Source organism: Xenopus laevis, chromosome 7S, assembly GCF_017654675.1.
Source record: "Xenopus laevis strain J_2021 chromosome 7S, Xenopus_laevis_v10.1, whole genome shotgun sequence".
Taxonomy (NCBI): Eukaryota; Metazoa; Chordata; class Amphibia; order Anura; family Pipidae; genus Xenopus; species Xenopus laevis.
The window spans coordinates 87,100,030-87,117,084 of NC_054384.1; the positions used below are offsets into that span (position 1 = coordinate 87,100,030).

At 38.2% G+C, this 17,055-nt stretch overlaps 1 protein-coding gene across 7 annotated transcripts in view; it reads right to left on the minus strand.

Annotated features, from left to right (window-relative positions):
• Positions 1–3,842: 3,842 nt before the first annotated feature.
• Positions 3,843–17,055, minus strand: part of LOC108697699 (kelch-like protein 21) — a 36,839-nt gene continuing 23,626 nt past the window's right edge. For all 7 annotated transcript variants that reach the window (XM_018227985.2, XM_018227984.2, XM_018227987.2 and 4 more), the window contains 3 exons: positions 14,787–15,192; positions 7,246–7,318; positions 3,843–4,983 (listed from right to left, as the gene is read on the minus strand). In XM_018227985.2, coding sequence (XP_018083474.1) covers positions 4,681–4,983; positions 7,246–7,318; positions 14,787–15,192 — 782 coding nt within the window. In that variant the 3' untranslated portion in view covers positions 3,843–4,680. The remainder of the gene's footprint in view (positions 4,984–7,245; positions 7,319–14,786; positions 15,193–17,055) is intronic.

Genomic DNA, 17,055 nt, shown 5'->3' on the forward strand with positions numbered 1-17,055 from the left:
CCCCTTTAAATATGAATGGTGAACTATAACCATCTGTGTAATAATATAGTGAATAAAGTACCCCCTCTTGTAAATTATAAGGATATTATAAGTTCCCTCTGAGTTCCATGACCTGTATAAAAACACTCGGGCGATATTATAAGTTACCCAGGAGTTTTCTGACCATATAAAAACACGAGGCCAAAGGTAACTTCTAATATCCTCATATTTTGCAACAGGAGGTACTTTATTTATTATAATACACACGTTTCAGTGAGTCATGTGACAGAAATGACATCACTACTCACCGTTTATAACTAGGGATGGGCGAATTTGACCTGCTTTGTCTCACCAAAAATTCGCCACCGGCGAAATGTCGCTGACGCCCATTAAAGTCTATGGGCATCCAAAAAATATTGTCGTGCGGCGAAATTGTATTGACGCACGTCTTTTTTTTTTGACGCACGCCACCGTACAAGTCTTTGGGCTTCATTTTTGCATCGAAACAAGGCGAAAACATTCGCCCATCCCTATTTATAACTGATGACATCACTACTCACCGTTTATAATGATATCATTTGCAAGATATTCATGGCTTTTGTGTATGTAATATAAAACAATATCTTATACTTGATCCCAACTAAAATATAGATCCACCCCAGGTCCAGAGAATTCCGGATAACCGGTGTATAATTACATAACATTTTAGTTCTGTTCTAAAGAGATTTCATTTTTAGATTACGTCAGGCCAATAAATGATCAGTGAGGTTTCTGCAGGTTTAGTTATATGATATGTATTAAAGAACAAGCTGTTCTGTTCTCTTATAGACGTCTAAGTCTTTCTGTCGGTATAAAGGTCTCACTTCTCCTGTTACACTAACAGGACACTTAAAGTCACCTTGTGAGTGGGTAGGGGGCACATTTACTATGGGTCGAATATCGAGGGTTAATTAACCCTCGATATTCGACAATCAAAGTAAAATCCTTTGACTTCGAATATCGAAGTCGAAGGATTTACCGCATTTCGTTCGGAAAAAGGAAAAATCGTTCGAACGATTAAACCCTTAGAATCGAACGATTCGAAGGATTTTAATCCATCGATCGAGCGATTTTCCTTCGATCAGAAATTACTTAGAAAGCCTATGGGGAAGGTCCCCATAGGCTAACATTGGTGCTCGGTAGGTTTTTAAAAAGAGACAGTACTTCGACTATCGAATGGTGGAATGATTTTTAGTTTGAATCATTCGATTTGAAGGTCGAAGTAGCCAATTCGATGGTCGAAGTAGCCAAAAAAAATACTTCGAAAATCGAAGTATTTTTCATTCTAATCCTTCACTTGAGCTAAGTAAATGTGCCCCTAAGTATCTTGCTTAGGCCAAACCAGTTTCACAAATTGCGAATTTAAGTTCCTTTCAACACTATTTTTGCGCACACCAACCTCGCACAGTGGGCGCACTCATGCAAACACCCGTCTCATTTGAAAAATGTATGCGCAATGCGGATTCGCAAAAACCAGAAAGAAGGGCACAGGAGTGCGATATTTTAGTGTTCATGGGCAATACAGCCATTTGCGAACATTATGAATGACCCCCAGTGACTTGAAGGGGGGCCACATGGGACATAACTGTTCAGTGAGTAAATGAGCAAAATAAATAGGACTGTGCATCGTAATACAATGCAGATACTGTGTTAGCAATGGAGGTCTCTGGTGACTATGTAACAAACAATCCTGTAAATAAACATGAACGTCACATCAAACAGTGTGAATATTGTGGTTTTCCATTATTATAAAACATTTGCTCAAACAAGGTGCAAGTAAATACTATGCCAGCGGGGGGCAATTTCAGAATCAGTACAGCTGACAATTGCATTAACTACTGGTTGCCATAACTACCATCTCTTGCCATTAGAGCACACACTCTGCTTGTGTTTAGCAGGAACAGCGTAAAATACAGGTATTCATTTCTTGGATTGATCCACAAACGCATGCATTCCATGAACAGGATGTAACGCCAGTGGTTAGTGAGCTCTTGTTAAACTAGAACATCCAGCATTGCACAGAAGTTGGGAGTTACAGTATGTAAAGTGCTTGCACCTTGTAAACAAATCCCTAAGTGTATGAAAGAGAGACCGTAATCCTGTTTCATGCACAAGACTTTTCTCTCTAGCTTCAGAAAAAGAGGGAAAACTGCAGGAGTTTGGCTTCTTGTCAATCAGGCAGTTGAGATCAAGGGGCAGATTTATCAAAGGTAGAGGTGAATTTTCAAATGAAAAAAATTCTGATTTCAAGCTATTTGTGTGTACTTCGATTAGGGAATAATCCAAATTCGATTCAAATTTGAAAAAAATTTGAAAATTCAAATATCGAAATTTATCATGTACTGTCTCTTTTAAAATTTGACTTCAACCATTCGCCATCTAAAATCTGACGAATTGCTATTTTAGCCTATGGGGGACCTCCTAGAACATATTTGGAGTCAATTTGTGTACTTTGAAAAATGAAAGTTTTTTTTGGGAAAAACTTTGAATCGAATTCGATCGAACGCGCTATTCCTTTGATTCGAACAATTCCAATTAGCCCGAAAACGGACCTATTCGAGCCAAAAAAAACTTCAACTTCATTTCGGTTGGTCTTTTTGAATGTAAATTTCAATGTTTTTTTCTATTCAAAATTCGACCCTTGATAAATATGTGTGTAATCCTTATATAGATGTGCTGTGCCCTTGGTACAAGCTTGCTGGGAGCAATTCAAATGAATCAATAACAATAACAAGTATTTAGTACATTTGGCAAAGCATACGTTAGTTATGAGCATAAATATATAATCAGCTTTAGGCTAATGTCACTCCAGGGTTGGTTAAATGAGACTCAGCACTATGGTTGCCCCTTTTCACTCCGTGGAGACCGGGCAGGGCCATTACGCGCCAGGGGGTGGGGCTATGACATGGCAATCGGAATCCTGCCCAGTTTTCCTTATTTGGAAAACCGGCAGGAAGTTTTGACCCGGGCTGTCCTTCAAAATACCGGGCTGTCCGGGTCAAAGCCGGTCCGGTGGCAACCCTACTCAGCACTCAGAATTGACAATTGCTTTACACCCAACCAGGGGCACAGCATTGACCAGACACAACATTTGCACTTAAAGGGGTTGTTCACCTTTGAGTTAAAGGGATTCTATCATGGTTTTTATTCTAAATTAAAATAATTCACTCTACAATATAAAATGTCATTCTTGAACCAGCAAGTGTATTTTTTAGTTGCAATATTGGTGGGTAGGCGCAATCTCAGGTCATATTGCCTGGTCATGTGCTTTCAGAAAGAGCCAGCACTTTAGGATGGAACTGCTTTCTGGCAGACTGTTGTTTCTCCTACTCAATGTAACTGAATGTGTCACAGTGGGACCTGGATTTTACTATTGAGTGCTGTTCTTAGATCTACCAGGCAGCTGTTATCTTGTGTTAGGGAGCTGCTATCTGGTTACCTTCCCATTGTTCTGTTGTTAGGCTGCTGGGGGGGAAAAGGGAGGGGGTGATATCACTCCAACTTGCAGTACAGAAGTAAAGAGTGACTGAAGTTTATCAGAGCACAGGTCACGTGACTGGGGGCAGCTGGGAAACTGACAATATGTCTAGCCCCGTGTCAGATTTCAAAATTAAATATAAAAAAAACTGTTTGCTCTTTTGAGAAACGGATTTCAGTGCAGAATTCTGCTGGAGCAGCACTATTAATTGATAGTTTTTTTTCCCCATGACATTATCCCTTTAACTTTTGGTATGATATAGAGAGTAAAATTCTGAGCCAAACTGCAATTGGTTTTCATATTTTATTATTTGTGGTATATGAGTTATTTAGCTTTTTATTCAGCAGCTCTCTAGTTTGCAATACCAGCGATCTGGTTGCTAGGGTCCAAATTACCAAATTTGAATAAGAGACTGGGATATGAATAGGAAAATACCTGAATAGAAAGGCAATAAAAAGTAGCAATTTGGTGATTTACCTTTCTAACTCCCCGTGGGGCACTGCTGGAATTTGTTAGAACATAGCTGCTGATCACACAGACCCATGCAGAGGGCTTTCTGACTGCACAACTAATATGGCACCCCTTTTAATCTAATGTGGAATGTTCCCTGGTGTGACATTAGCACTACATGCAGTGTGAAACATAATGATTACAAACAAAACAGAACTTATAATTACTGCATTTTGGGAAATCGTAGGTTGAGGGATATTTTAAACATTTTTCGCTTATTAAAAAAATATATTTTCTTCTTAGTGTGTATAGAAATGATAAAGAGCCGCTACATGTTACACTATACTATGTATGCGTACCTGTGGGCAATGCACTGAAAGAAAGTAGGGATGCGCGGAAATCCACTATTTTGGATTCGGCTGAACCCCAGAATCCTTCGCAAAAGATTCCACCGAATCCGAATTTGCGTATGCAAGGGGAAAACATTTTTTACTTCCTTTTTTTGTGACAAAACGTCACGTGATTCCCATCCCGTCCCTAATTTGCATATGCAAATTAGGATTTGGATTCGGTTCCTTCTGCCCAATCCTGGCCCAATCCCGAACCGAATCTTGGATTCGGTGCATCACTAAAAGACTTGTGTAGTGATAAAGCTTTGAAAGCACGAACTATAACACTCGCAGAGAGCATCACTTTGTTCATATTCAAGTTCATTAGAAAGCCTATTCCTGTTCTTATCGCCGATGCAATTCGTTAAGGTTGTGGTTATGCAAGTGCTGGCGCCGTCTGTTGAGGTTGATTCTGTCGTTGTCTAATGGAACCCCGTCTGAACTGTACTGAGTTTGTGGCATGAACTGGCGGAATATACTGACGCTGCCGTGCCAGAACGTTGGCTGAGGGAGGCGTCCCATTAGGCTCCATGATCTGGTTTCAGGGTCAAAGGCTTCCACCACGTCAGACAGTTCAAATGTATTATCATATCCACCAGTCACATAGAACTTCCCTCCCAGTGCTGCCAGACTCCCTCCAACATGGACCTACAATCAATAACATTCACATCAGGGCGCAGTTCTTTTTCAGTTGGTTCATTGGGGGATGAACTAGATGGACTTGGATCAACCCAAATAACTAGGTAACTATATATATATATATATATATATATATATATATATATATATATATATATATATATATATATATATATATATATTTATTTATTTTTCTCTTTTTTAGAGGTGTCAGACACCATCAGAACTTTGATGCTCAAGGCACTCTGGGGCAGATTTCTCAAGGGTCGAATTGATAAATCGAATTTTCAAGTTTTTTTTATGGTCAAAACTGTTATATTCGACTAGGGAGTTATTTAAATTCAATTCGAGTTTTTCAAAAATTCTAATTCGATTTTCAAATTTTAACTACACCCTTCTGCTTTCAAAAGATCTCTCAAAACACACTTATTTAGAGAAGCCTACTCTTACTCTGCTTAAAGGAGACGTAAAGCCTAACTAAAGAAGTAGGTAGAAATGTTGTATATTGTGTATGGGCTTTTGTACCAGCCCAAGACAAACACAGTAAAGATCTGTGTCTCCAAAGATGCCCCAGTAGCTCCCCATCTTATTTTCTGCTGATTCACTGCACATGCTCTGTGCTACTGTCACTTACTGAGCTTAGGGACCCACTCACAATATACAGTACTCATACAATATAAATGTAACAATAAACTAAGTAAGCCTTATCAGAAAGCTCCACCTAAATATACCAGTAAACCCCTGTAATGCTGCTCTGAGTCCTCTGTCAACACTGCATTGCTTTCCTTCTTTTGTGTGCACATCGGCTTCTGTTTCAGACTTCTTGATTTCAGCTTAATCCTTCAGGGCTAGGGCTTGAGCATGCTCAGTTTGCTCCTTTTCCCCCCTCCTCCCCCCTTCTCTGCTGTAATCTAAACCCAGAGCTAGAAGTGAGCAGGGAGACTCAGGCAGGACGTGATGTCACAGCAAGCTAATATGGCAGCTACTTTCTTAAACTTCCTAAACCTAAGCTTCTAGAGCTGTTTACTCAGGTATGGTAAAACATTTTACAGAATAAACATAGCATTCTAGCTTGCACTTTTGCAGCTAATCTATTGGCAATAAAATGCCTCCGTAGCTTTCCTTCTCCTTTAATACAGATAATTACTACATGGCAGCACAGAAACCAGTGCAATTGGCATCAGAATTTAATAATCGGCCTTGTAGCATCAGCTTATATTAAAGACCAACCTTATTTTCTGCTTGATAATTTGCAAAAACCTCTAAGTCTAGCTTCTCAACAGCTATTCAGAGCCTACTGAGCATGTGAGTGTCACAGAGACTTTCCAAGATGGTGACCCCCTGTGACAAGTTTGAAGTCCTGGATCATTGCTGCTATTGAGAAGCTGGAACTTTAGGCTGGTGCAATAAGTTCAGTATATAAAATATTACATTTTAGCCAAATTCATTTTTAGGGTTTAGTTCTTCTTTAACTACTAAACGCAATACCACATACAGTACCACATCTCTCACCCACTTAATTCTGATCTTGCCAACTCCCACACCTTGTCTCTTGTATTCCCTTTAGATTGTTAACTCTTTTGCACAGGGCTTTCCTCACCTTTTGTACCGGTATTGGTTGTGATGTATGTAACTCCATATGTTCTATGTATGTAATTCCTGTGATTTCGTTATACAAACACATTTACTTTACAGCGCTGCAAAATATGCTGGCGCTTTATAAATAAATGTTAATAATAATAATAATCATACTCTGGCCCCTTTAAAAACTCAAATTAGACTATTCGCCATCTAAAACCTGCCGAATTGCTGTTTAAGTCAATGGGAGACGCCCAGGGAGTTGTTTGCAGCCTTCCTGACATTCTAGTTTTTTTTTCTGAGAATTCGATTCAAGTTTTTGGGTCGATTTAATCCACCCGAGTTTAAAAAAATTAATTTCGATTGGCCGAATTTCGAGTTCATGGGAATTTTAAAAAAAAAACTCAAAGGAGTTTGAAATTCAACCCTTAATAAATCTGCCTCCCGATCCGTCTCAACCAAACGTTTATGGCATTTACCTAAATGGGCAGAACTACAGACACTCCATTTACCAACACTGGGCTATTACTGTTCGACTGTCCTATCCCAAATGTCCCACCTAAACTCTACTTTACTATGTCATATCACCTTGTTTCAAATGTCATTCTATTCCTTCCTTTCCTATTGAAACATACTCATCATGGACAAGAATCCCAGGAGCCAGACTGATACTATGATCTGCCCCAGAAGTACCTGTATCATTGGTGGAATCTTGTCCCATTCATTCTTTGATGGACTGTACACATCTACGTCCGCTGAATCATCTCTGTAATTAAAAAGAAGATTTCTGCATAAATCACAATGTCGCATACGTTCCACAGGATAAAAAATGGTGCCTAATTAATGTGCCAAACAATATGAGAAACAGAGACGCTGTTGTTTTTATGTCTTTTCACCCCCCACTGCAATTTTACTGTTGAAATGGGCTTTAAAGGTAGAAAAAAAGGGTTTTTTTTTTTTTTTGCTTCTATACCCCAAATCCACATTTTTAAAAATAAATTCCTTTAATAATAAAACAGTAGCTTGTACTTGATCCCAACTAAGATATAATTATTAATATCCTTATTGGAGGCAAAACCAGCCTATTGGGTTTATTTCATGTTTACACTTAGTAGATTTAAGGTATGAAGATCTAAATTATGGAAAGACCAGTTATCTGGGAACCCCCAGGTCCGAGTATTCTGGATAACAGATCCTATACCTGTACTTGATCTAAACTAAGATATAATTAATCCTTATTGGAAGCAAAAACACCCTATTGGGTTTATTTAATGTTTAAATGGTTTTCTAGTAGACTTAAGGTACAAAGATCAAAATAACAGAAAGATCCGTTATCTGGAAAACCCCAGGTCCTGAGCATTCTGGATAACAGGTCCCATACCTGTACTGAAAGGACACATGGATGTACAAATCTATGCAAACCTTGGGCCTGTTAGTGCAACATATTCTAGGGGCACCATTCACTAATGTTTCCTAGTGCAGAAAAACTTATTCTGTTTATTAAATTGAATGAGAAATATAAAAACCACACCAAAGTGTGACAATGTAAATACCAAAAATCTGCTACTTTTTCTAATGACTGCCTAATAACAAATGCAGTTATTATTATATACTGTATATATTATATATTTTTTATTGTTTGCATATAGGAAATAGCCATGCTTCGAAACCCCATTTTTCGGTTTTCGGCTGAACCTGCATGTGCAAAAGGGCTGAGACATACAGCGCGGCTATACGTATATTTAATGTATAGTTACAATTCTCAACTTGTGTTTCTGCACCACTTAGGCTGGAACTACACAATGCGTCTTCTTGAGAACCGACGCAATGAGAGGAAACGAAAGCGACAAGACGGATGCAACGAAAATAAGGTAAATAATAGAAATGTTGGACTCTAATGATTAACCACTGAAAGTTCGATACCAGTAATTTACATAACTACTAAAAAAGCAAACATAAAGAGCAACACACTAAGGGGGTTATTTTCTAAACTCCGAATGCAAAAAAAATACAAAAATCGTATTTTATTTTTTTATAAAATTGGACTTTTTTTAAAAAAATCTAATTTTTCAGGATTTATTAAACCCCCGAGGATGGAAAAGTCTGAATCAGAAAATCCGGCATCTCAGACCTGTCGAGGTTGCATTTAAGTCAGTGGGAGAAGTCCCAATGATTTTTTGATGTGCGCTGGGTTTTGTGCAATACCCTGAAGTTTTTCAGGCAAAATACGAAAAAAAATTGCGAAAATCAGATGAGAAATCTGAAAAAAACGTGAAAATCTGATTTTTTTTTCCCACAAAACAAATGTAATAAAAAAATAAGCATAAAAAACCTGAGCGGTTTTGATTGAAGCTTGTTGCAGAAAATAAATAAATAAGCGTAAAAAACCTGAGCGGATTTGATCGGAGTTTGTAGCAGAAAATATTGAGATAAATTCGGACTAACTTCAGAATTTGTACTAAATTCAGACTTAACCCCCTAAGTCTGCTCTCTTGGATCTGCCGCAAACATATAAACTGTGGTACTTGGTATGTTAGGAGGTTGTGGATCTTGAACTCTCACGATTAACCTCTGAAAGTTTTATCCTATTATTCTACAAAACTACTAAAACAGCAAAGATACGGCAATACACTCTAAGTCTGCTCTCTTGTTTTGAACTGTTTCTTTGGGCTACAGCGTTTTTTGGGACTTAGAAAACTGTTCAACTTTTTTTTTTCAGACTCCTATCTACTCTATTGAACTTCGCCTGGTCTGACCTGGCGAAGTAAACTCTGGCGAAAGGGGTAACGTACAGGGAAAAAAACCATAGTTAATTTGCGTAGTTTTTCCCCTTCGCCAGAGTGCAACTTCACCAGGTGTTAGGGTGCGAAGTTGCGATAGTCTTTCTACTTCGCTAGCGAATTTTCGACAGGGACACTGTTAGTAAATTGGCAAAATGACGTCACACTGGTGAATTTTCCCTAGCGTTAGCCACTTCGCCCTATAAATGAATTCCGCTATCTGTGTTTAAGGTACCAACCAATAAGATGTGGTCCTCTCCGATAGGCGCTTTATTCCTGCCAGTTAGATATCTTGGATAATCCCATGGCAGACAATGGTTTGGCCCCATACTCAAGCCTGTACACTGAGGTCAGCCAATCTGGGCAGTTACTGATTAATAATCCTACTCTCAATACACACTGCACTAATGTTGCCATTGCAGACACCTCACAGTTTTTTTTTTATTGTGACTTTTTTTGGTGGATTTTGGTGATACACTTTTTTTATTTTTTTTATTCCTTACTAAACATGAAATATCTCAGGCTAAATTAGTGTATTTTATGGCTAATGGGATGAGGTGAGAATTTTGGATTGTTGCCAGAAAACAGAACACTACTTTTTAATCAAGCACATGTAAATTCTGATTTTTATTAAGATGTTCTTAACGAGCTACGGTTTATAATCTTGACCCCACGTCTGGGATCTGAAAAGAGATTTGCAAATTAGAAAATGTTGGGCACCTCTGTCTGTCTTCAATAAGCATGTCTCAAATATAACTACAAACAAATATAAATCTAAGGCCCAAGTGTTTTTAGTCAGATGAAGGCTGCCAATCAGTTTGCCACTTGTCAGAGCTGAAGGAAATGATTCACCTCCCCACTCAGGGTTATACCAATACTTCAGAACCTGCAAAAGCAGCAGGAACAGAAGAATTAGAGGGGACCTGAGAGATGGGGCCTTTCCAAAATATGAAAATGTGAGACCACAGAGTTTCATGGAAATCCAAGTGACAGAAAGTACGTTACCATGTGGTCACTTGAGTCTGGGTTAGGAACATGGTTTATGACAGGAGCAGGTGAGGAGCATTGCCTGTAGCTGGCAGCTCTCTCAGCAGCTGTTCCATTCACATCAGAACTATGGGGGGGGGAAGAAATATTTAGCTCTTGCAAAACAGCTAGGGGCAGATTTATTAAGGGTCAAATAAAAAAATTCGAATTAGAATTTTCGAATTTATTTTATGGTCAAAACTCTCAAATTCGAATTGTGTATTATCCAAACTCGATTTGAGTTTTAATTCAAATTTTGAGATTTATCACACTCTGGCCCTTTAAGAACTCGAAATTTGCCGGCTAAAACCTGAAGAGTTCAAGTATAAGGCAATGGGAGAGTTCCAGGGACTAATTTGGATATGTTAGTAGCCTTCCTGACATTCAAGTTTTTTTTGGAGAAAAAACTCGAAATGAGTTTAGTCGAGTTTTCGAGTCTATTTTTTTTTTATTATATAAATTGAATTTCAAGTAAATTTGAATTTAACAGAGTTAAAAAACTCACATGAATTCAAAATTCAACCTTTAATAAATGAACTTCCTAATGTTGAGTTTTTTCCCAAAAGCATCTTATAACCACTGTGGGTTGCTGCAAAATGTTTAATGCCGACAATGTGCCCAGTAGGAAAAATTCTGATTAACTACAAAAAAGGTCCATGTTTCTTCCCTGAAGAAGAAGGCAGAAAATAGTTCCTGGGTCACCTGAGTGAGAAAGATGTTCCCTTACAGAGGCATCTATTCTGCTGGATTCGAATACAAATATCGTTTGCAAATATTTAAAGGGATATTATCAATGGGAAAACATGTTTTTTTTCAGCAATGCATCAGTTGATAGTGCTGCTCCAGCAGACTTCTGCACTGATATCTGTTTTTTAAAAGAGCAAACAGATTTTTATATTTTGATATTACATTTTTGAAATCAGACATGGGGCTAAACATATTGTCAGTTTCCCAGGTGTCCCCAGTCATGTGACTTGTGCTCTGATAAAATTCAGTCACTCTTTACTGCTGCACTGCAGACTGGAGTGATATCACCCCCCCCCCAGCCCATCAGCAGAACAATGGGAAGGTAACCAGATAACAGCTCTCTGGTAGATCTAAGAACAGCACTCAATAGTAAAAATTCACATCCCACTGAGACACCTTCAGATACATTGAGTAGGAGAAACAGCCTGCCTGAAAGCAGTTCCATCCTAAAGTGCTGGCTCTTTCTGAAAGCACATGACCAGGCAAAACGACCTGAGATGGCTGCCTACACACCAATATTACAACTAATAAAATACACTTGTTATTTTAGGTTAGGAATTACATTTTACAGCTCTTCCCAGACTATGCTGATGTAATGATGACCAGAACTATGACCAGAACTCAAAATAACCATATAGTCCAGGGCATGGCTGCAATCCCTACAATCCCTGGTGGAGTATCCTTCCCTTGACCTCAGCAGTAACATTTTTGGGACTCTCAGAATCCAGAATCCACCGTATTCCACTGCATGCACTACAGCCACTACATTTACCCCTAGAAATATCAGTAAAAATATAAAAATGTTTGAACTTGTGTTTTACAACCCTGCTCAACCCAATGGCTTAAAAATCCTCCATGCTCTGCCAAACCCTTCCAAATAATTCAAATTAAAGCTCATCTTTCCATGTAATCATTTTTCTTTCTTCCTTCTCAAACTTCCCAAAGCTCTTGATTTCCTTTTCCATTTGTATGTCTGTGTGTATGTTATATAGTGCTGCTAAGGTGCATTTCTTCTGAATACGCTCTGAAGATGTGTATATAGTGTGTATTAGACTGCGTGTGATGTCTGGAATGAGCCAGAGCAGACTCCTGGCTTTAACTGCATATATTTAGATTAGCCATTCCCAGAATCATGTTTACAAAACCGGATCTTAGTTTTTAAGGGAACATAATGTTCCCTCAGGTAAGACGGCGTTGCTAAGGTGGTTTTAAGTTAATGTTTTGCTGTTCAGAAGATATTTTATTTACAGTTCACGCTTGTGAAAGTGGAGATGGGAGAAGTGCGGCCATTTTAGCACAGAAAAATAAAGAGATCTTGTGCAATGACTTTCAAATAAACCCTGCAGTTGTACTCAGCCTGTAGCTTCAGGTTCTGGTCCCTGTGCAAGGTACATGCATGCACAGAAAATGAATCGCTTCCTTCAGGTGAAAAATGTTTTCAAGTATAATTTTTGAAATATGTTTTTAAGTCCACCACAGATTTGACACATCGCCACTCATAATGTGCTTTCTATAAAACAGCTCATATGTAAAACCCTGCTTCATGTAAACAAACCATTTTCATAATAATATACTTTTCTAGTAGTATGTGCCACTGGGTAATTATAAATAGAAAATTGCCATTTTAAAAAACAAGGGCAGCCCCCTGGGATCCTAAGATTCACTGTGCATACAAACATACCAAACAAACTATACTTGTTAGGTCACATGAGCCAATTAACAGACAGAGTTCTGTATTTTGCTTCCGCACTTCTTCCTGTTACATTTAGAGCTGCAGTATTTCTGGTCAGGTGATCTCTGAGGCAGCACACAGACCATCACAAAAATGGTGGTTTAAGGCAAGAGATGTAAAAGGGCAATGTTTACTCAAATACATATTCCAGTTTGGTAAAATTCTTTAATATGCCACTTAATTTGATATAAACTATCTGTTGCTTAAGTATTCATTTTGGCGGCATAGTTTTCTTTAAAAGGATTTCACTTAAATTTTGTACAGCTGGTGGATGGGGCAGATATTTTAACTGTGTATGTAACTGCCACAGATGGGAGTAACTACCAAGTTAAACCATACATTATTTTATATTCATAATGTAACTAAATACATCACAAACATGTTGCATCTTACTTTATGTGTAGAAATACAACAGATTTAGAATGGCCCATGTGTTAAAGCACTGTACCAGAAATAAGCATACTTTATAGATTGCAAGGTAAAGAATGCCCCTAACTGTAAGTTTACACCAGAAAACCATACATGTCTTTGGAAAGTAAACATTCTACCAAATTAAATACAGGTAAATAGTGTCTTTCTATTCCAAGCTACCAAACTACAAAGCTAAAACATTTATATAAAAAGTCTACTAAAAACTTCCACTTTACCGCAGCATATCTTACACATGCCTTAGATACAAAGATAGATAACAGCAGAGATTTAATTTGTACCCAAGTCCTCTGAACAGTTTGATATCCAATATGAACAGGATTACTAAAATATGTGGCATGTAGAGACCCCATAAAACTAAAAAGCTACTGCCAATTCAACACAGCCATAAAAGACCCAAAAGGTATATCGTGATCTACCAGTAGACCTTCAGCTGGTGATCAGTAGATCTCAAGACACTGTCAACAAACTGCTTGTCTAAATTACCCTTCTGTTTAATTCAGATATTTATTCTGTTAAGGTTACAGAAATAGTTAATAATAAAAATTATTATAATAATAATAATAATAGTACAATAATATCATAATATAATAATAATAATAATACATCATGAACAATTAAATTATTAAATATAGCAATATAACTTTTCCCATAAACAATATAATATTTAAGCAATACAAAATGCTAACAATGCTATTATGGATGTAGATCATAATGGGTCAACATCACTAAAATTAGACATTAGTAAAGTATGAGCACTCCTGCCCTAACAGTAAACTGTTCCCACAAAACAACAACAACAACACACACACTCAAAATGTGGTAATTAAGCCTTTCTATCCCTATCCCCCAAAAAAAAATGTGCATATTTGTGTATACTTTTCAAATTAAGTTCTATTTGTATAGATTGTGCACTGTCAGCATACAAACGTTTCCCAACCCAAAAACATGTGTTCTTTATCTGTTATTTTGGCATTTCCTCAACAATCAATTGTAAATCAGTCCCAAAAACGACAAATATTTGACTCCTGTAAAAAAGACAAGAGTTTTAGTTTTAGGGCAGATTTATTAAAGGTCGAATTGAAAATTCTAGTTTTCGAATGTTTTTTATGGTCAAAACTCTCAAAATTCCAATTGTGAATTATCCAAACTCAATTTGAATTTGAATTTCCAGATTTATCAAATGCTGGCCCTTTACAAATTCGAATTTGACTCTTCACCACCTAAAACCTGCCGACTTAATGTATAAGTCAATGGGAGAGGTCCAGGCTTCAATTTGGACATGTTACTAGCCTTCCTAACATTCGCGTTTTTTCTAACTCGATTCGAGTTTTCGAGTCTGTAATATTCGTGCAAGTTTTAGATATTTGATTTTTTATTAAACAACTCCCAATCGAATTTCGAGTATTTTCAAATTTATTACAGTTAAAAATAACTCACATGAATTCGAAATTTGACCTTTGATAAATGTGCCTCCCCCTGTGCACATATGAATATTTCAGTTAATACTATTATCTTACCTTACAAAATAGATGAGGCCATTTAGTGTCACAGTCTTGGGTGCAAAAGACCATGGTGGCAGTTGGCCACAGTTCACCATGGACCATAGATTAGTATCGGGATTATAGCACTGCATGACCATACTTTCTTTGCCTTCTAAGGAGCCGATTGCATAGAGTTTTTTCCTGCAGGATGTTGTTGAGCAGTTATCCATTGGGTAAAGCATAGGACGCAGAGACTCCCACGTGTCCATGGTTGGGTCGTAACGCTCAGTGCTGTCTGAAGCAATCACATACAGAAGGCCATTGAGCACAGTTGAGCTGTGATACTCTCGTGCTTTCAGCATTGGAGATACTTCCGTCCATTCATTTACACTGGAGTTGTATCGCCATACACAGTCATAAAGTCTTGATCCGTCAGATCCTCCTACAAAAGAATTGATATTTGGATCAACTGTATGAACTCCTTCATCACATGGTCTGATAACAAATAGAACATTGTCCAACTGCACACTACTGGCCACCCAAATGTCTAAATAAAAGTGAAAATAACAAATTTATAAATAAACGTATGCATTGGCCATCCCATTCATCAAATTACTTCCCAATGGATAGCAGCATTTTCCACCACAATCGACAATGATCGAACGTTTCATGGAATGGCAAGGAAGTTCTGGCATCCCCCTATCAAATGTAGGTGTGTAAAGCAGATCCTAATAGAGAAGTGCTCATTGTGTTTGCTCTTTTGAGAAATGGATTTTGGTGCAGAATTATGCTGGAGCAGCACTATTAACTGATGCGTTTTGGAAAAAACATTTTCCCATGACAGTATCCCTTTAAGCAGCTTTTAAATTGATCTTCATCTTTTCATTCCTATAGTTTTTGAGACATTTGCCTTCTTCTTCTGACTCTTCCCAACTTTCAAATGAGGGGGTCACTGACCCCATCTAAAAAACAAACACTCTACAAGGCTACAACTGTATTGTTCGAGTTGCTTTTTATTACTCATCTTTTTATTCAGACCCTCTCCCATACATATTCCAAGCAATGCATGGTTGCTAGGGTAGTTCAGACCCTAGCAACCAGATTGCTGAAACTGCAAACTGCAGAGCTGCTGAATAAAGGTGAACAACCCCTTTCAATTGCAATAGTTTGAGTTAGCAAATCACTCATGGAGATTGAAATAACATGCACGGGGTGCACCAAGCTGTGTCCAGTTATTTAGGGGATTTTATTATGAATGGTGCTGTGCTATCGTAGGGTACCTGTGGAATTTATCAGAGCTTCAAAAAATATTTTCTGCATTAGAACTGCCAAAAGCAGCACTTTTGTGCCCAGAGCATGCCTATTCTTATGCCCAGTGGGTGACTTGATATGCAGAAATAAGTGTAGCAACCTCCCTTTACATTTCCCCAGCAGTTACTATACTTCCTTCTCTCAGTTTAACAAAGAGAGTTGCTTCCTGGGAAATCCTTCCTTCCTCTGTTGCCCAGAACTTGAATTTGTAGAAACCCAGAATGACACTGTGTGACTTCTGCATAGAGACAAAGAAGGTGGTGGTGACTCTGTACCCATTCAGTTTTGTAGCTGAAAAGTGACGCTTATACTTCTTAGCACATATTCTTCAGGCAAAAGCATATGCAGAGAGCAGAAAGTTACAAGTAGAATTGGTCTGGGAAAGAAAAGGCAACCTGAGCATTTAAATGCAGGTAGTATAAAAGTAGAAACATGGAAAGTACAGAGCACCAGAGGGATCAATTCCAGTAAAACCTTTTATTCATATCATTAAAATACAGGAGTTTAATTTATTATTCCCATTCAACACGCTTAGGGCAGGAGCACACGGGCAGATTCGGGGAGATTTAGTCGCCTGGCGACTAATCATCTCTTCTTCTGGGCGACAATCTCCCCAAACTGCCTTCCCCCTGCTATAATGAGAAAACGCCAGTGCAATGGCACTCGCGGCGCTTCAATTTCCGTAGTCGCCCGAAGTTGCCTCACAAGGAAACTTCGGGCGACTTTGAAAAATCGAAGTGCAGCGAGTGCATTGCAGCAGGCGATTTTAGTCTCAGCATTTGCCATCAGTCAACATGTAGCAAAGCCCAGCAGTGAAGCAAGCCTGGATAACCCACAAGAACCACTAACAATTCTGCAAGCCGACGGCTCCAGTATTAGTGAAGAATAAATGATTGCTCTCTCTCAGTGAAAACAACGATTGCAGTAAACACCTATTGCTCATCTCTGCACGAAAACAAACAGAACCTGCACTGAAACATTACGTGATTAAATA